This window comes from Strix uralensis, chromosome 22 (genome assembly GCF_047716275.1).
Source record: "Strix uralensis isolate ZFMK-TIS-50842 chromosome 22, bStrUra1, whole genome shotgun sequence".
In the NCBI taxonomy this organism is placed as follows: domain Eukaryota; kingdom Metazoa; phylum Chordata; class Aves; order Strigiformes; family Strigidae; genus Strix; species Strix uralensis.
Genome location: NC_133993.1, coordinates 5981293 through 6002064, shown reverse-complemented (window position 1 = coordinate 6002064; position 20772 = coordinate 5981293). Strand labels below are relative to the sequence as shown.

General features: G+C 41.4%; 1 protein-coding gene across 3 annotated transcripts in view; it reads left to right on the top strand.

Annotated features, from left to right (window-relative positions):
- The window catches only part of NSF (N-ethylmaleimide sensitive factor, vesicle fusing ATPase), an 82128-nt gene that overhangs the window by 18902 nt on the left and 42454 nt on the right, over positions 1–20772 (top strand). For all 3 annotated transcript variants that reach the window (XM_074891712.1, XM_074891710.1, XM_074891711.1), the window contains exons 3-8: positions 1101–1200; positions 3934–3973; positions 7780–7946; positions 9103–9210; positions 9835–9910; positions 15089–15244. In XM_074891712.1, the coding sequence (XP_074747813.1) occupies positions 1101–1200; positions 3934–3973; positions 7780–7946; positions 9103–9210; positions 9835–9910; positions 15089–15244 (647 nt within the window). The remainder of the gene's footprint in view (positions 1–1100; positions 1201–3933; positions 3974–7779; positions 7947–9102; positions 9211–9834; positions 9911–15088; positions 15245–20772) is intronic.

Below are 20772 nucleotides of genomic sequence, written 5' to 3'. Positions count from 1 at the left end.
GATTTGCTGTGCATATGCAAATGAAGATATACGGAGCATATGTGCATGTAATACATTCTGTGCCAGGGAGGGAGGGTGGCCAGGAGCGTGGGCCTTGGCTCTTAGCATAGTTCATCTAGCCCTTCGTTTCTGACCATGGATAAGAGGGTGGTGAGAGGGGAACACCACCTGAGCTGGTGGCCTCAGGTACCCTGTGGGTGGTTGAAGTACAGGCAGCTGTGGAGAAGAAGATGAGGTGAAACCTGATTCCACCGTCACCCCTGCCACCAGCGCACACAAATCCCATCTTCCTTTTGTTTTGCTTGCTTATGCCAAAAGAAGTCTGCCTATCACGTGATAAGAGCTATCAGGCATAGTCTGAGGATAACTATAAGCAGCTTTTGAGTGTCTTTGTTCCTGACAGCTTAGCTTCTGAGAGTGACAGACAGGCACATGCAACTGCTGCTGCTGTGTCTGCTTCTGACTGTATGGTTCTGTTTTTATAAACAGTGTTTCTGGTCTTCAAATGCAGTCTGAGTTCAGGATCCGTTGGTCACTAGCAAACAGGAGGAACAGCCTCAGCACTTACGGGATTTTACTTCTTGTACAGAAATTCCTTCCATTTTTTTTTTTTCTGCTTTTAAACAATTTACTAAGATCCTTGTATAGGCTTTGTATCTGTTTCTTGTTGAAATCACAGCTGGGGGATACTGCTTGTATTGGGGTAAAATATTGATGCTTTGGGGTTAGGTGCTTGAGATGTGAAACCAGTGTTGATTGTTAGATACAGCAGCCTTGGCCTTTGGTTACAGTTTGGTGTTCTCACATTTGTATGGTGCAATTCCTGAAGTAAAGGGCTACTGGTAGGGGAATGTAAATAGTAATTATTAGTACAGTGTCTTGCAGCTGGGCTTTGAGATCATGTTATCTCGCTGGAGGTGATGGACTCACGTGAAGGACTGTGTGTGCCTGTGTCATGGCGTGCATCTAAAGCTTTTGTTTTTTTCCTTTAATAGGACCAGATATAACCTGGCTTGTTTCTTGTGAATTCTCACAGCACTGGGAGCAACGCAAAATCCTCCCGGGTATAAATCAAAGTAAAATACTGTTTTCTCTTCTAGTCACGTTGTTGTGAAGACTTCTCCCAACCACAAGTTCATTTTCACCCTGAGAACCCATTCCTCGGTCGTTCCTGGCAGCATCGCGTTCAGCTTGCCCCAGGTACTATATGGTTTGACGTACTGTTTTGCTATAGAATAAGCAAAATCTCTTTTGAGATCAGGATTGAAGATAACTTCTAATTGAAGGGAGATACCTGTGTAAATGTAGGCTGCAAATTTGATTTCTGACAGCAAAAGTTCAAGGAGACTTTTATGATAACTGAAGCAAACTTGCTTATATATACTTGGATCTATTTTTAGCACATGGTGGGATAAGGATACTAGAAAAGGTTTTAAAATTTAACCTTTTAAAAATCAACCAGAAACAAACTATTTAAAAAAGAAAAACTTAAGCAATGTCTGCTATTCCTTGTGAATTTTTATTGTTCCCTAGTTTCCCTTGACTTTAAAGGGTTTTCTTTGCTGTGTTGCTCTGTGTGACCTGCCAGAAGTTTTATTGACTATATTCATTGTTAGTATTTAGATGAAAAGTGAAATGAAATGTATAAAATAAATTTAACTTGTCTCCTCTTTAAAACAAGTTATCACATGTTAAATGATGCTTAGAATAAATAATTAATACAATTAACTTCTAAATAGAAAAATGGATCTTGTAGCCTTTAACAGGCTTATGCAGTTAGTCACATAATATAAAACTGCAACAATCATGGTCACTGGTTTAATGCTTTCATAAATTACCGCTAGTAGCTGGTCTAGAAGCCAAGTCTCTGTGCTGTGAGCACAATACTTTTTTTTTCCTCAACAGATGTCTTCACATAGGCCCCAAAATGACCTTTTGCTTTTTGACATGTTGATCAAATTCAGGTTGTCCGGATGAGTGGGTGAAGAGGATGTTATGTTAAACATATGTGATGCCCAAACTGAAAAGCAGTTATCAGTAGAAGACATTTCGTAGGGTTAAAGTAGATGCATTCCTGGTTTAGGGTTGATTTTTGTAGATTCTAGTAGTTGTTGTAGAGCTGGGAGAGCTCTTCTTCTAAGGAATGAGGTAGGTTGCTTTACCTCTAAGAAGTGACTATGGTAGTGTTACAGCTACTGGTAGATGAATGTTTTATTTGAGTATTCCTGATGCTGAGTTTTAATTTCCAGGACTTCCTGAAGGCTTAGATAATTGCAACCAGTGTTACACAAAATGTGTGTTTACCTTACATATTCAGGGACAGTCAGGTAGCGGATGCAGGCTTTAAAACCTCCAAGAACGTCTGTTTGTTGTGCTTTCGTGATGCACATAAAGTTCTTGAGCACCTTTACTCTGTAATAATCTTAACCCTTAGGCTTAAAGACCCAAACCCATGAAAAAATTTGTATACTGCAGAGTCCAGAAGATGAACAGTGCAGTGATGACAAACTTGTTAGCAGAAAACACCCAAATGAACACAGGAATTGAGCTGTATCTCTTGCCACAGAGAAGATCCTAACTAATCTTTCTAGCAGAACCTGGACAGCTTTCCTTCCTGTCCTGAAATTTGGTGATAGGCTTCGTAGGCTTAACCTGGAGGGTTTAAGCAAAGCCCAGTGTTTGCAGGAGTACCAGTGTGCTTGCACTTGTGGTCGCCAGTGTCTGGTTCGTCAGGTGAAGGTCAGTTTAGGATATCCTCTGCTGAAGAGTTGGAGTGTCAAGGGGAGGGGGAGAATTCTTCTTGGTCTTGCAGGTAAACAGTGGGAGTTGTGCAACATGAGTTTAAATATGGAAACATAATTTGTTTTCACCTTCTTGGGAATACCAGTAAGTGCACGTAAGACTTCCTGCTCTGGACTTTGATTTCTAACAAGTTGATCTCTGTTAAGCTGAGGGAATTTTTTCCTTAAGGTTGAACCATGAACATATTGGAGAGGGTGTATAGGGGGAAGTTTTCATTTTTTTAAGAAAGGTCATTGTATTCCTTCTCCCAGACTTGTTCCTCCAGATAAAAAGCCAAACATAAATGACCATGCCGTGAAACATTTCAAATGTGATCTTACCAGAGCCTTGTGTAATGATACTTACATGTTTTTGTGATTCATGCCTCTCTAAGGTTTAGATATTTGAGAGACTGTGAATGCTGCATCGCCTGAGATGTGTGTAAATGTACACTAGCCAATCTGTAACACCAGAGCCATTGGGAAAATACCATTTTTGCAGTTACCAAGCTAGAACTTTTGACACAGTAAAGGTCATAGATTTTTCGTGTCACATAGTTATTGAACCATTTCCCACTTCTCATGCAGTTCTGTGCTGCACAGATCTTTTTAAAGGAATTTGAAGGGATGTAAAGAATTTGAACAGTTTCATTCTTACTAGTTGTCTGAACAAGTTTTATTTTAGGTACCATTATACCTTAAAGCACATTACAATCATTTTCTGCAACTAGTGTAAACATGTAAGCTTTTAAAATGATCGTGGGGTGTGTAACAGCCTTTCTTGCCTCTTGCACTACCTGTTGTGAGATCGGCACCTGAGCTTTGGTAGGAAGTGAACAGAATGACAAAAAGCCCTGTCCAGTACAGTAACTTGTGCCTCTGAGACAGTGGGGTGACCAATAACATGAAGGAGGTGGGACAGAACAGCCTCCTGAGGTCAGAAGATAGAACTATTAATAGAAGTGATTCCATGTTTTTGACTTGTTCCCTATTACTCTGGTTTGATCTTTGTGAAATCCCATTCTGCCAGTTTTTGCTGCTTCTTAAGGTTCTCATGGGGGAGCCTGTGTTTCTGAGTGAGGATGCTGACTTTGAGTGGGCATCTGTTCTACTGAAGGACAGGCTTTCTGAAGTTTTTGTCTTGTTTTTACAGAGAAAATGGGCTGGACTTTCCATCGGACAAGAGATAGATGGTAAGTCAGTCAGCAGCATGATCGTGACCTATGTGTATAAAAGCTGAATTCTGTGTTTCCATACTGAAGTGAAACTGAATTGGAAAATCTCAGATCTTCAAAAATGGGAGGCCCTCATTAGTGAAAGGAAGTTGCTCTGGTATCTGCAGGCTTTCTGTCTCTTAACATTTTCAGAACCTGGGGGACTATTTTGACTATTACACCGGCAGACATCTGAAGGTACCAGAATAGCTCTGTGTGGGACATCCGTGTCCACATGCAAATGTGAACATTTAACATGTCCTGGATAGTCTGTTCCTGTGGCTTTGGAGAACACTTACCAGCTAACAGAAAACAGCTGTTGTTGTTGAGGATATTCTTGGCATCTGAATTTGAGTACTGAGAATGAGGAAGTTTTAGTGCTAAGAGTTGCCAAGAGCCAGCAGTGTGCTCTGGATAGCCGGAGCTTTGAGAGTAGCGCAGATGTTTTCGCCAATAACTGACTAGAATATTCTGCAGAATGATGAAGGGGAAATGGATGCCATCTCGAGTTTGTGCAAATTGAAGATCTGTATTCCAATGTCATGTCTTAATTCAGCCTGACAAGCCTTTGCCAATGTTCAAAGAGGAGACTGATTTGTGTCTCAGCTTGCATGCTGTATGTTTTATTTATTGGTGCTGTCTGTCACTGTTACCTCTGGTTTATGAACGATTGGCATCACTGTCAGTTATAGGTGCTGCTGTTTAATCTGTCTGTAGCTTCTGGAGTAGTGACCAAACTCCTGGCAGCAGCTTGCTACAGGAGGGGCTCCATGTCCTTTGCAACTGCAGATCAAGGCAATGGATTGTGTCTGTTCTTTTGACCCTCAGGAGTTACCTGTGTGCTCCTGGGGGCAGCCATCTCATCCTCTTCTTTGATGAGGTTGCTGTGATGAAGCCTGCTCTAATGGTTGGTTGGCTCATGGTCATGAGGTGGAGCAAACCATTTGTTAGGCCGCTCTTTTGCCATTCGAGGTGTTTACAGTGATTCCAGGGAGTTCTCCTCTCAGATGAGAATTGTGGGCAGAGCTGATGACTGCATCATGGGTCAAAAAGTGAGGAGGACCTAGTCTGAGAAGTGGTACAGCCATGGATGTGAGGTGCTGCTGGGGAAGCTGGCTCCTTGGCTGCTTGTTTTCCCAGCTCCTTTGGTCTCAGCAAGTCCGTGGCATGGATCAGTTCTTGAGTGTGAAGTCTGATGTCTTTGTGCATCTCTTGTAGTGACAAACTAGAGTGGGTCTGTTTGCCTCTCTACACAACTAGATTCCTCACAGAACTTGCTTGGAATTCAGTTCTTTCTGCTAGCTGATTTTGTTTTGTTTTGTTAAACCGAAGAATAACCTGTAATAAGGGGGGAGACCCGTAAATTAATTTGTTTCTCACCCTTGTTTGGTTGCTAATAGTACATGTGCCAGCTGGCTTACAGATAAATGCTTTTTAGAACTGAAGTTATTTGGGGAAAGAAACACTAATATTCGGCATGATTAGCTGCTAGAGCAGATTTGTGATTGTACTTGTACTAGACCTTGCTATAAACTTACCAACTACGTGGGAACATGTATTGAGAAAAATAACGCGGTGATTTTATGCAGAGTGACTAAATGCCATATGACTCCCTGCTGAGTATAAAGGATTTGTAATTCTGTTCTACAGGTGGGGAGAAGTATTCATAACACCAGTGATTTACCATAGCTCTCTTTTTGTCTTGTTCCCCTAATAATGTGAAAACTATGTTTTAAATGTCAGTTTTAAATGCAGTCCAGTGCTTAGTGGTACAGTGAAGCTGCGTCCCGCTGAGCCCTTAATGATATGGTGAAAGTTTTCCAGATGAGTGAATCTTGTAAGTTTGCCTTTGTGGAAGGGTTGAGTGCCTCGAGTGGACGTGGTTGTCTCACCTTCAGTGCGGTTCGGCTTCCTCAGCCTCTGTGTTACAGGAGGAGATGCTCACCTGGAGCCGGGCGCTGGCAGCCTCAGCTGCAGCCTCAGCTCCGGGAGGTCACTGCTGCCGTCTCAGCCTGCCTCTCTGTTTCTGGGGTGTTACAGGCTCAAGCTGGTGCTGTATGTGCTCCCTGGACTGCATCTCCAGTGGTGTGTTAGGGTTCTCCTTGGTGCCAGACATCCCCAGCATTCAGTCCTTGATGTAAGGGCTACACCTCAGTTTTGTGATGTGACCAGATCTAGGGACTGATGTTCTTTCCAGAATCTTTTGTTTGATAAAGCCCTGAGATTAGGCAAGTAAAAAGAAATAATTGCCCTGAAGTGACGTGCAAGGTGAGAAGAACTCCTGTTGTGCCCTTGCAGGACCGAAGTCCCCCCTTCCTTAGCTAGGGCTGACGTGATAACCCTGCTGCCATATCCCTTTTTGAAAGAACTAGTTGACGTAGTAGATACACCTCAACTCAGGAAGCGGTTTAGTGTTTCATCTTTATCCCCATTTCCTGGAAGATCTTTCTTTGACAGCTCATTTCTAGGTGGCCTATTCTTATACCAGGAAGGATGTTAAATGTGCATGCTGTGATGACCTGTGTGTCTTCTGGTAACAACTTAAGCAAGAGACAGGCTCTCTTTATTCTTTTAACTTGAACAATCCTGTATCGTAGCATGCTGGATGCTTGTTTTGATGTCACATCTTCCCAGGAGTCTGCAGATTTATTCTGGAACCATTCTACTGCCAAGAGGCTTGACAGGAAATAGTAGTTTATGCGTGAAGTACAGTTCTCTTATTCACCTCCTACTGCTTTATCCTTAGCTGTGACTCTTGTATCAGATGAGACTTTCTTCTCTAGATTCAAAGCAAACCTATAATGTTCCTCAGTCTTCTGGAGAAACATCTGCTTCTGTCCTTTGCTGCGTGCTGGTTTGTGAATTATTAGGACTGTCTGCTTTGTGAGATCCTGTCCTTCTGATCAGTTATGCTGAGGCGGTATCCCTGGAGTTGTGGACCATGCTCTTCTTCCCTTTCTATCCTCTTTCCTCTCTACCCTCTTTCCTCCAGCAGCAACAGCCCTAAGTGGCCTCTTGTTCTCGCCATGATGTAATTTGAGACCTGTGTGGATCAGGTGCAGTTGGCAATGACTGTGAAGTACCTTCCATGCCACTTTGCTTTCTGCCCCCGTTCAAGGGCTGTCCAATTGGTTCTGCATTACTGAAGGTAACCTGGGGCACGCTGGGATAGGCCCAAGTGCACCTTTGGGGTAGGAGCTATTTCTTCTGTGTCAGAGGTGAAGAGTGGTTGTTTCATTCTGTGCCCTAGAAGCCTGATAGATCATATTACTGCACTTGAATTTGTAGGGAATCTAACTTTCTGCTACTGAATTTGGAGAAGAGCTAGTCAATCTGTTGCTACAGAAAACCAGTTATGACCTCTTGTCATTGCTTTTTTGGGCAAGACTACACTTAATGCTTACTTCTGGGCTTTCTGAAGACGTGTCCTCCAGTCCCTTCGATGTAGAAATGGCTATCGTGGTACTACAGCTTGTATGAATTTGTTTTCATTGTCTTCATCCCCCAAAGCTTGTTTGGTGTTTGAGCTGTTTTAAAGGAGACTATTAGAGTTTTTAAAGAAGTGCAGGGATTTTCAGTGGAGATACATTTGCTGTATTTTTGATTTTGTAATAGAACATGGATGTAAGAGAAATACGGGTCTCTATCAGAAATAATATATTCAATTTTATTAAGTACTCATTCTGAATGGAAGAACATGTATTGCTAAACTTGCAGTATGTTTAATATATTGTGGGGGGACCTTGCTGTTCTGAAATGTGCTGCTTCTATTTTTTTTTTAACAGTTTCCTTATACACTTTCGACAAGGCTAAGCAGTGTATTGGCACAATGACAATTGAGATAGATTTTCTGCAGAAGAAGAACATTGACTCCAACCCCTACGACACAGACAAGATGGCTGCAGAATTCATCCAGCAGTTCAACAGCCAAGCCTTCTCAGTAGGCCAGCAGGTGTGGGGTTTTTTGTTTTTTAAGGCGAGAATTCATAAGTAACAGGTGCATGCTTGTACTACGGTGGTGTAAAATACTGAAGAATGCCTAGGTACTGACTGTGCTGCAAAGGACAGCTTATAGGCAGAAATTGTTTATTGTGTGAATGGTTTCTTTACGAAAAGTTGAACCATCATGACGTTCAGTAAGAGTGTGAGCAGAGTGGTTTAAAACCTTCCTTTTCCTTATCTAAAGAAATCTATCTTTGTGAGGAAAATCCCAAGGCTTGAGAGAGCTGGGTTCTCTCTCCACTGTGCCAGGTTGGATATAAGCATGGCAGCTCCTGGAGTCTTCCGAGAAGTAACTTTTGTCTTCCTTCTACATAAGATCAAATGAACACAAGTTTTAATCAATTCTCTGTAGCACCTTTCAAGTGCAGTGTATTATTGTAACATTTATTGCTATTCTGTGGACTCCAGTAATAAAATAGGTGTGAAACATTTGACTTGGGGATTTCTGAATGCTGATGTCCCTATAATTGAGCCTTCTCAGCTCTGCAGCAGATGGGCTTCTGCCCCTGCAAACATCTGCAATAACCTCTGGTTTGCCATATTCTCAGGACAGGTTGAGGTCTATCTCATAATAGTTTACAACTTGCAGGTTGCAAATGTAGTCTTGGAGAAAAGGAGTTGAGCAGTGACAGCCTGCTTTTCTATGGGATGGACCCTGCTTCTCGTAATATTCATTTGGTCTCTCATTAGCACTATTTTTGAAGTATCCTTGTCAAACTGAAATGTGAAAGATCAAAAAGGTTTGAGCTAAATTGTTCTCCTTGCCTAGCACCAATATTTAAAGCGAGAGGAAAATGTCAAGTGGTATAGAACATTTAGCTGTGGAGAAGAAGGGAGGAAAGAGAAGTTTTTCTTGGAAGGAGAATTTTTCTTTGAGTTTTTCCAATTGACTTCATGTTCTGCCACTTCTGATCTGTTACCTTTAAGTGTGGGGCATGAAAAGGACATGTTCAGTACACCAGACCTTTACAGGGTGAAAAAGTGGAATTTGTTGGGTGGTAAGCTTAGTCTTCAGACTTCACTCTCTTCAAGTCTTACTAGTCTTATCAAAATACTTTTTAGCTTTTTAATAAGTTAAAGTGCCCTTCTGTTTTTTCTTTCCACAGCTTGTGTTCAGCTTTAATGACAAACTTTTTGGCCTGTTGGTAAAGGACATGGAAGCTATGGACCCAAGCATTCTCAAAGGAGAGTCTGGAGCAAGCAAAAAGCAGAAGGTAGGCTCACAGGAATTCATGTTTGTTCCCTAGGAACTGCAGAGATTCAAGTACTGATCAGATCTTGCTACAAGGATGAATTTAGGTTACTTGCATTTAGAGAAGTTGCACATTTGTTTCCCCTGGCTGCATCTTTTGCCTCAGAGAAGATAAGGAACACTGTAGTTTAACGCAGTCTCCTGTGCTTGTGTAGTTGGGAGCTAAAGTGCAGGGCTGGGAAGATACAGGGACTATCTTTTGGTCTTTATGTACTAATTCATGGAATCATCCTCTCTTGAGCCTTTTTGTCTTCCAGATATGTCTAGATTTTATTTTTCCTTTTGGAGAAAGGACATGATTTTATTTCCTTCTTTACTTCCTAGATCTTGCTGAAATAAAATACTTTGTTTTGAACTAAACAAATGACTTTAAAAACACCAGTTTAATGTACCTGATGTGCTTCTGCATTCAATGATGTTAGTTTTAGAGGAGGTGTTGGTATTTCATATTCTTCCCAATGACTTTTGTAGTGGAGCTTTTGCTGCTGTTTCTTGCCTTCTGAGATGTGCTTGGAGATGCCTAAGGAGCAATCTGAAGTTGAGTCTAATGGCTCAATGTAATTATTTGTTTCCCTCCCTCTTGCAGATTGAGGTTGGTTTGGTTCTTGGAAACAGTCAAGTTGCTTTTGAAAAGGCTGAGAACTCCTCTCTCAATCTGATTGGTAAGTGCCACTGTATCCAAAGAGATAAATAATGCTTGAAGTGTGCTGCTTTTCAGGCCTCCGAGACTTGTATGCCTCAAAGTTTGGTCTTCTGGTTACATCAGTTGACCTAATCCACTGAAAACTGCATCTCAAAATGTCTCCCAGGTATCTGTTTAAACTACCAAATGGCTGGATTTGATCCCTTAGGAACTTGTCACACCCTTTAGGAAGCAGTTTGTAGATACTCAGGGTTCTCTTGAAAGCCGCTGCACTGAGAAGACACCATCCCTCCAGCAGACCTTGCTGCTTCTAAACAGGGGCTCTGTAAAATTCACTGTCCTCCCAGTATGAAGCTCCACAGCTGACCAACATATTAGAGCAGATCTGTGGGTCTCTATACCACGTTTATCACCACGGTGTATCCAAAATACGCAGACACAGCTAGGAGGAGAAAAGGTGACCGTGACTGAGAGATTCTGACAACAGCAAATCGAGTTAGTTGAGAAGTTGACCTGTGCTCCTAGGCCTACATTAGAAAGGCACAATGGTCCAGTAGATCCAGCAAAAGACAGCAGCTAGTTGAAGTATTCTAACTCTTTAAACATCAGAGAATGATATATCAGGAATACTAACAAGCCAACACCTTTATAATTGAATTTAATTGAAACAGCAGGGAAATAGAAAATCGAGAACTTTTTTGAATGTGTAGCCAGAATTTCAAAGTGAGTGCAAGACTTCTGCAAATCCTGTCTCTGAGATCTCCTCTTCAAGCAGAGAGGACAGTTTCTGAAGAACACTTCAGTTTTCTTCTTAAAGTCCTTTTCAAAAACTGATGACAGCTGCAAAACACAGCACAGTGGGTTCATTGTGTGTGTGTTAACTTTTCACACAGCAAGATTATTAACAAAACTATGAACTTTTTTTCAAGAGACAGTTTCTAAAACCTCAGCAAAACAAATCTTTATGTACGATTTCAGAGCTCACTAGCAAAGAAATTGGGGAATAATTGATGTGTCCTCCACACATTCATTTAGAAAGAAACTGGTGTAAGGCCAGAGAGGAATCTGGTGTGTTCCTGTAGAGCCACCAGCTTGAATGATGGAGACCTGGACCACAAAGTGGGCAGTGAGGGCCACTTCCCTGCAGTTGGCTTTGTTGTGTGCCCTGGGACCACGGTGGCCGTCCTGCAGAACAGATACACGCTCTGTTACTCCGGCTGCTCCTTCCCATATCAGTGTTATGAAGTGGATGGTACTTGGCAACCCTACAGTTACAAATGCCTCCCTTGCTGGTAATATGGAGCTAGGCATTTTTTTTTTTGGGTGTGATTGAAGTCCTCAAGTGTCCTTGAACAGACACTCTTTCCTTTTTTTACATTTTCCTTTCCTATTTTGTTCCCTCTTCCTGGAGTCTGTGAGCTAAGAAGACATCTCCTTTTGCTGCTGCTCTTCCACAGATAAGAAGTGGCAGGTGAAGGCTGCTGTGAGTTGGGGGTTCAGTGAACCTGGCCAGCTCAGATGAGCACTCAGTTGAATTTTAATACTTACTATTTTTGCAGGAGGCTTCAAAGCACAGCTCTTCTTGACTGGGAATGCTCAGTACTTTCAGTATTTGTTACAGAAATAAAACATATGGGGGTAGTAGCCACTTAGGAAAGTAGAATTCAACTCATTCAGTGTTGCAGGAGCTTGTGGCAGAGGCTGAGTGTTGATGCTGCCCTGAAGTGCCATCTTCCCTCACATGCGAGCCTGGGACCTCATGTTCTGTACTTGCTTCGTGTGCTACAGTTGCTCCAAAAAATAGGGAGACCTGAGGCTGTTGTGTAACTACATACCTTGCATCTTACATGGATGTTTTTATCTGAAAGCACAGCCAGTCATCTGTGCTAAAAAAACCCCACAGGTCTGTAGGCTGAATTGTAGGTGACTGTAATTAAGCATATTAACAGGGATACAGGTTTAAGAGCACTGAATGAAACTTGCATGGGCAATTAGTTCATACCTGTGATTACATGGTTACAGCCCGTTTAGTTTTTATTGTGTTTTGATAGGACAGCTTGAGGTATTAACATAATCCAATTTATTGCATCAGAGCAAGCAGTGATATTTTACTTGGTTAATATTCAAAACCCTATAGTGACCTGTGATCTTCCTCCTAGCGTGTACAGGTGTGAAGAGAGGCCCTGTGGGAGAACTGATTGATTGGAAATGGAAATCCTTCACTGTGATTCAATTTCGTTGTCTGCAGACAAGGCAGAAGAGTTGCTTATGCCTCAATTTACTTCTGTCAGATTTGTACTTTATTTAATCTCCTCATTGATCTGAGGCAGAGCTACCTGATGTGCTTTGTTAGTCTCTGGAGAATTGTAAAGTTGTGAATAATTAAATTCTGAGAGAGGAAATAAAAGTAAAGTAAGTGTGACTGAGTGCTGCCTTCAATAAAGGGCCTTTATTTTCTTCAATAGAAAAGAATTGTGATCATTAAAAAAAATAAAGCCAATTCTATTGCTTCTACTTAGCATAAAATTATGTGTTATAAAACCAATGGATGATGTTTGAATTCAATCTGCAAGAATTTTATTGTGCTCAGATGCAGCCAGAAGGGGGGGGTGTAGGCTAAGCTCTACAGGAAGAGAAACATCCTTGGCTGAGTGATCTGATCTAAACACTGTAGTGGAGCGATGAGATGATAAATACACAGTGATCAGTGAATCAGTGCTCACGGCTGCCCTGCGTGGTGCTATGCATTAGTGCTATATGGTGTACGTTCTACCATGTTGTCCCTCAGGTGTGTGTTAGAGGCATGTTCTTGTTTGTTTATTCTGCTGCACTAGGAATTGAAGTATTGATTCCAGGTCTCTTTAGTCCAAGATTAATAACAGTCTGCTTCAGCTAACACAGAACTTTTATTTAGTCTGTTTACTGGACTTCTAGATGCTAGCTCATTATCTGACTCAACTTGAAGTGTCTCTAGAAGAGGTTATGGAACAAATCAACAAAATGCACAGTGGTAGTTGGCCATGACTGGCTATTTAGGGGAGATAATGGTCCCCAAGGCCAGCCCTGTAAAGCACTGCGTCAGTCTAAGGAAATACAGACATCCAATTTCTGCATGAGTTAAAGATAATCTTCAGGTCTCTGCTTTCTCCCTGGATTTTTATATTACTGTTGGTTTCTTCGGTAGCTAAGCAAAGTGGTGTTGCTGACAGCCATTTGCCAGCGTTGGTCTGACTGATAACAGTGTCAGTGCTTGTTTATAGATTCCCTCAAATAAACATCAGGTGAGACTACATGGATTTGACTGTTAGCATCTCAGCAGTATTCTTTAAAGTAGCATTTGTGCTTATTGTCTACCTCCTGAATGTCCTGATTACTTTAAAGCTTCTCTGAAAAGGGAATAAGGACGTCTGTAAGACAAAAACCTGTGTGATTTGTCAGCAGGAAGGGGAGGGGGGCTGTTCCACTGTTGCGTGGAGACTATGAAACCTTTGCTTAGGGGATCTGGCTCAACTTGAAGTAGCTCTAGAAGAGGTTATGGAACAAACAGGCAAAATGAACAGTGGTATTTGACCAAGACCAGCTTTTATTCTTCTGAGTTGTAAAGGAACTAGCTGACCTCATAATCATTTTGTATAACCTTGCTTAAAATGCTCTTGTACCTGAGGACTGGAAGATGATGAATGTGCTGTCTGTTTTTAAAAGGATTCCAGAGGAGGTCTGGAGGGCTGCAGATCTTTGAACCTGAAATCTGTACAGAAAAAATGAACAAAAATTGTAATAAAGAATTAAATGAGTGGATATTTCTATAAAGATGATGCACTCAGAAGGGTCAGCCTGTCTTGTGTAAGGGCAGTCCTACCTCATGATCCCACCAGAGTTCACTGCAGGAATCAAAAACCACGGTCATCAGGGCTGACATAGTCTGCTTGTTTTTCAAAGCTCTTTCGGCAAAGTTCTTTATCAAAGTTTCTTTAAAAAGAAGATAAACAGAGATCAGTAAGAGAGAAGGACCTTGCATGGGTAGATGAGTGATGAAAGGGTAGAAGTAAACAGCCAGTGCCAGTGGAGTTCAGCATGAATCTCTGCAGGGGCCTTTGCTTCTCATTATAATTATTGAATAAGCTGGAAAAAAGGCTGAGTAATGAGGTGACAAAGCTTGCTCTTATGGAGCTCAGTGACTAAGAAATACAATGGCAGAGGAAATTCAATACAAATAAGCATAAAGTGATGCATGGGAGGAAGCATACTCCTAACTTTGGTCAAAAATGATTGCTGTTTTGGGCCAATATCCCAGGTATGATAGTTTCAAGGAAATGCTGGACCCATGCTCAGTAGCAGTCTGAGCCCTGCTGTTAAGGATTATTAAGCGTGGTTGTTAAGAATTATTACACATTATTAATAAAAGAATATGAACGAAGCGGAGCATAATTTTGTACCTGTACTAAAGATACAGACAAACCACAGTGTGTGCAGTTCTAGCCTGCCTGTCTGTCAAAGGATGTAGTAGAAATAAAGAGAGGAGGAATAGAAATTCCTATTCTAGAGAATAGAATTCTGTTCTAGAGAAGAGAAATGAGAGGAGAACAAGGGTGCTCAAGTGTGGAGCAGCTGCTGCGTAAGGAAGGAAGAAGTGGTGAGGACTCTGTCTGGAAAAGGCACGACGAGGAGGATACAGGACAAACCTATTATCATCCCAGGTAGCCTGAAAGTGAATACTGATAGTATTTACTGTCTCTTCAGATATAAGGCTTGGGGGACATGAAATGAAGCTGTAGGAGCTGGCTCAGACACGCAAAGGGAGGTGTTTGGTTGTGCAAGCAGTAGCAGACATGGTGAGCTCGATGCTGTAAGGGACTCTGGGTACTGAGTTTACATGGGTCCAAGGGGACTTGGGTAAACTTGAGACACAGAAATCTACTGTGGGTTCTTAAATACGTAGGAGCAACACCTGACTTGAGAAATCCCTGAACAGGATGGTTGGAAGGCTGGGAAAATAGTTTACTAAGTAAGCTGAATCTCTGGTATACTGCCCTTGGCATCCCTGTCACAGTGCATCCTCCTGCCTAAGCGTGATGAAACCAAACTGAGTTAGCTGGACGTGGGTCTGACCTGGTAGAACTGCTCTGGTGTTTGTACTTATTTGCTATAATTCTGCTGTGCTACACATTTGAAATAATTTTTTTTTTTTTTTTTGCAGGTAAATCCAAGACCAAGGAGAACCGCCAGTCCATCATCAACCCAGACTGGAATTTTGAGAAAATGGGCATCGGGGGCCTAGACAAAGAATTCTCAGATATTTTCCGTCGAGCTTTTGCTTCTCGAGTTTTTCCACCTGAAATTGTGGAGCAAATGGGTGAGTATAATCCAGAGAATTACGGCTGGGGTACCAGATGCAGGCCTGTTTCTGGTTTGTAAAGACTGGATATCAACTAACAACCTTCCGATGCAGTTGCTTAGGGATCTAATAGATTAACAAAGCCTTTTCTTCCCTTGTGGGTCCCGAATGTATTTCATACTCTTGTTACTTGGCTACAGGAGGGGGACAAAGAAACAACGCAAATACTTCACATTGTACATGAAATGTCTGTACAAATGAGATACATGGTTTATCTGAACACTTTTCTGTTGGAACCTAGAAGCTCCCTATTCTTTTGAATGCTTCATTTATTCATAGCAGTGAGACTGCTCCTATTCCTAACTTACTGGCAATGGGCTGTCTATATAGGTCAAAGGAAGTTCTGTCTTGATGATCTTGCCCTACATATTAAATATCTGTTGTCCTGGTGGTTGTGCTATAAACCTATATCCTTCTCACAGCGTTAGTGCAATAAATACAGTATCTTGTGTGATCTGTGCTTGGTCAGATTTGAAATGCTGGAGAGGATGCACAGGCTATGGCATGTCCTGGAGTTTGTGAAATAAAAGCACAGATTCTAAATATAACTCTTTTGGGGTCGGGGGAAGGAGAGGCAGTCCCATTACTTTGTAAACATGTGCTGGCAGGCAGATAAATGGTACCGGTTTTAATTTTTAGTAAGCAATATGCAGCTGCAGGTATCTTATTTGGTCACATGAAGTGGTTGGCGATGTTATAGCTGGTCCTCGTTCTCTGAATATAATCTCTGTGGGTTCATATTTAAAGTTGGAATCTGTAGCTGTATAATTTCTGTGTATGTTTATATTTCTTGATCCACCTTCCCTCTCCCCACAAATGAAGCAATCAGGATTTTGATTACAAAACAGATTTTCATCAGAAGATACATCCTGTTTGTGTGTGGCTGTGTAAAGTGTGGCCGTTTCCAGTGCTTGTGGAAGTGAATTAGGGCTTTTCTTAGTGGTTTGAACACTTACGGAGAAACACTGAAGAATCCCTGTAGGCTAAATCCAAATTAGTGCATGATGCTCTCTCTCCTGCCATTTTACTTTATATCGATCTGATAGCCAGGGCCTTCTGGGGGCAGATCTTGGTTCTCTTGGTTTTTGCGGTTGTGAACAAGGCATAACTTTTATGCCTCTTCTTGAGAATATCAAATGCTTAAATTTTTAAATATTTAGCTGCTCTGCATAGAGAGGAGGTTAGAGAAATAGTGCTGGTTATAGAAAGAAAAGCTTTTACCTAGGCACTCTCTGTGTTCAGTTCAGAGATGGCCTTTGGATGGACCAGCATCCCTTACTTCAAATATTTTTAACTTTTGAAGCAGCTGTCAAATATCTGCGTTGGTGCAGTGCAGAGTCCTTAGCTGTGATGATATGTGAAGGTAAAAGATTTAGACTTTGGGAATTGTCATCAGTGTCACTGGACTGTGATGAGAAATATGTTAGTAGACTAGAGATAATTAGAGCTTGTTTTCATTATGCTATAGCTTCACCTATTCACCTTCCCTGGCTGCATGCAATCTGGCAGCATGTGAAGCAGTCAGGTCGGACTACGATTACATTCCCTTGGTATTATCATTAGCTGAGTTAACCTGACAGCTGGGCACAATTTGGTAACGATGTGCAGCAGCTAACTTTGCTGTGGAGAACCTGCATCTCCATCAGGTACCTCTGGAGAAGGTCAGAAACCTTGCTGACTGCAGGGTGAGGTTGTGCTTTGCTGCTCAGATGGTTCCTCTTGTTAATTGGTGTTGCTAAATACAGGAAGAAAAAGATTCTCTGAAGGACCACTAGTATTTTGATTACCCTGGGCAATGAATTAAAGGTGTGCCATATTATTTGTATAAATACATATACCCTTACTTGTGCGTGTTTACACACATACTACACAAAGAAACATTTTTCTGGTAAGAAGTTAGACTCCAGACAGAGCTCTCTAGCTCTCTGATTAACCCTAGGGCTAAGGAGCTTATCTGAAATTTGAAAAAACAAAACTTTCTGACATTCATTTTCTTTGCCTTAGTTATAACTTGCTCTTAACTATATTTCAGATCTGAAATGTCAATGTGACAGCTGTTCACCTTTGTATATAATTTATTGGGAAAGGAAAAGAAAGAATTTGCTTGCTATCTGGTGCTCTACTGCTCACCCATTTCTGGTTTTTGCCCAGTGCTCACAGACTGCAACTTCCATGCCAAATGCAATAAATATTTCTGTCCCATAACTACATAGAGGCTCTATAGACCCTTCAAAAATTACTTGCAATTTGTGTGTGGTTTATCTAACTTCCAAGGAATGTTCTGGGTTTGGAGCATATAAATCAACATTAGTTAACCATATTATCCAAGGGTGTAAATACTACTCTGATGCTACAGTCTTTGGTTTATCCAAGAAAAGAAATCTTAGATCAGCTTCAGCTGGTCATTAAACCTTGCCATACTCCCTGCTGCCCTGGAAAGGGGCAATTTATTTTTCCCTACCCATGTTTTTCCCATACGCGTATCTACCACCTCTACTGTGGTAGCTTTGGGCTTGAGTGGCTCTGTAGAGAGCCAATACAATTGGAAGCAAAAAATACTACTACTACAAAAAATTTATAGGGTTAGCATTCAGCTAGATCAGCTCCCTGGTTGGCTTGGTGTGAGGTAGCTACATAAATGCCAGGGGCAGCAGGAGGAGGGCAGTGGGCAGCAGGGGTGAGGTCACTTGAACCACAGTGGGACCTTCATGAATTTAATCTGGTTGCTTATAAGGCTACAGTTTCACAGTCATTTACTGGAGATTCTAGCATTACCAACACTGGCGATGCTGTTATCTTTCACCTAATGCTTGACTCTTAATAATCTTGTGACTGCCAAACGGAAATAAATCCTTATCTGGATGAGGGCTGAGGAAAGTGCCTTGAAACAGGAGGGGACTCCCGAGTGCCATCCATGAGCCCTCGCTGTCCTGTGAATGATACTTGTAAGGAAGGAACCTGACACTTGCAGGGCACTGATGGAGGTAAGATAGCAGTCTCTTTCTAAAGGACAGTTCTACAAAAGCCGTGTTTCTAGGGAATTGTCCTCCTTTTCGGGCCCTTTCTGGATCTCTGTGACGTCGAGCTCATAATAAAGCTATGCAACTTCGTGGTGCACTGCAGACTGGTTTTTGGCTACTCTTTGATGCAGTTCAAAGCATCCTCTTGCTCAAGCTGAAGTTCCTCCTTTTATTTGATAAATATTTTTCTAAACTGTTCCTGCAGATAAGCACTTTCCTCACATCGGTGTTAAATGCTGTTTTTTCTGTTGAGACTTCAAATTCAGCTCGTTCAATGGCTTGTGCCATTGTCTAACATTAAGATGATTGCTGAATACTTATTATAACACTGTTCTTCCCCCGCTGCTCCCCCCCGCCTTCTCAACTTCAACAGATATTTAGCCATTTAGACTAAAGTTTTTGATATTTGGTGCCTGGAGCTGTAAATTTCAGCAAAACTGAAAAACGTTTTCTCAGACCTGAAAAGAAAATGCTAGTACTGAACTGTTGTTTTTCCTTTTAAAGAACATTCTAGTGTCTCCATGCATTGAAACACAATCTTGACTTTCAGCAGGGAAGTGATTTTTCTGACTTAGGTGACACATTAGTTGTTGTAGAGGCTGCTGGAAAAGCAGATTCTGTATGTACATGTTGTTACAGTTTAATAACAGTATAGAAATGTTTGGAGTTACAGATCACGTTCATTTTAAGAGATTGAAATGGAACCCAAATTCCCCATCCTCTCCTGTTACCACCAATAAGTAGGTTAAATCAGACTTTTCCAAGGTGATTTCTATTTCCTGGCAACCATCTTAACTTGTCCTCTGACCTCTTGTGATTAATTGGTTTCAGTGCTCTGTAGTTTTGAAGTACAGCTCACTGTAGAAAAGTGTTAACAGAACACAAGATGAACATTTAAATTAGCAGATACTCAGATATTATTTGCTTGCTTGGATTCTGCCTGTGAAGCGGAGGCTTGTCTTTTAACCTGTCTTAAAAATTAATACATTAATGTTCTTGAAGTACTCAGATACTATAAGAGAATAATGGAAGGGATCTCATCCAGTCTTTTCTTAAAATAGGATAATTTTAATGAAAAATTAGTGTCAGACATGTGTAACTTGTAACCGAGGTGATAGAAATGCCAGAACTTCCCAAGGCAACCTATTGCACTGCTTAGAGCATCTTTACTGTCAAAATTTTTCAAGTGTTTATTCTCAGTCTTGCAGCAGCTCATATTGCATATTGTTTATTTCTTGTACGTTTTTGAGCAAGGCTTTTACATACTTGTCCGTGTTTCTCTTCAGTATTCTCAAGGCTAGATCTCAGATTCTTAAACCATTTCTCATAACCTCTGGATCACCGATCGTTGTTTCTCTTCCCTTGGTCATTCTTCACTGCTTGGAAGCGTGGTGACCAGGACAGCAGCTGAGGTGCTAATCAATTCCAGGTCAATCGGCAGGTTTTGTCTGTGCCTTGGTTTACGTGCCTGTTTACAAGCCTCAATATGATGATTTTTTTGTTTTGCAACATGCAGTTAACTATTTCTACCCCAATTTAGAAACTTGCGCATCCAGTTACATTGTGTTCAAATGAATTTAATCTTGCCCGTCAGTGTATTTGTAGATCTTGGCTTTGTAATGTGCAGATTTAATAGGTCCATTCTGTTCTGTTCTCCAAGCTATTAATAAAAGCACTGCGTACCAGTAAGTGCAGGATGGATCATTTCTCATTGTGCTTTAAAGTTTGTCGGGTTTTTTTGAATCTACTTTTTGTCCACTTTTAACTTCATTCAGTCCCTGTTTTTCCTGGATGTTTATGAAGATGTATAAGACCTATTTATATCTTTATGAAAGTCTAAATCTCCCTCCATTGCTTTATTTGTTTTCTCAAACCCTCTATGTGCGACCTCCTGTCCTTTCCTAGAGGGAAATTGTCTCAGGCTGGTCTAATAAATTCCTTTTGGCTATTTCTTGTATTCTTGTTTTTTTCTACATACTTAAAAAAGACATTGTGCCAGAATTTTCTGGATATTAAGTTAGTGATAGGTCTATACCACACAATCAGAGAATAGCTGAGATTGAAAAGGATCTCTCAAGATTTAGCCCAACCCCATGGCTCCTTTCCTTTTCCTTTGTAACATTATGGATGACATTCACTTTCTTTCCCCCATGAGTGCTGTGGAAGCTGGCCCATGTCATTGCGAGGCCACTCTCAATTCTCTCTGAAAGATTATTGCAGTCAGGAGATGTTCTTGAGGACTGGAAGAAAGCAAGTGTCACTACTGTCTCCAAGAAGGGCAGGCAGGAGAAGCCAGGTACTACAGGCCTGTCCACCTCACCCTCGATCTCTGGGAAGGTGACGGAGCAACTAATGATGGAGACCATTTCCAGACAAATGAAGGTGATCATGAGTGAGGTCAGCATGGTTTTAGGAAGTAGAAATTGTGTTTAACCAACCTGATAGCATTCTACAATGAAATGACAG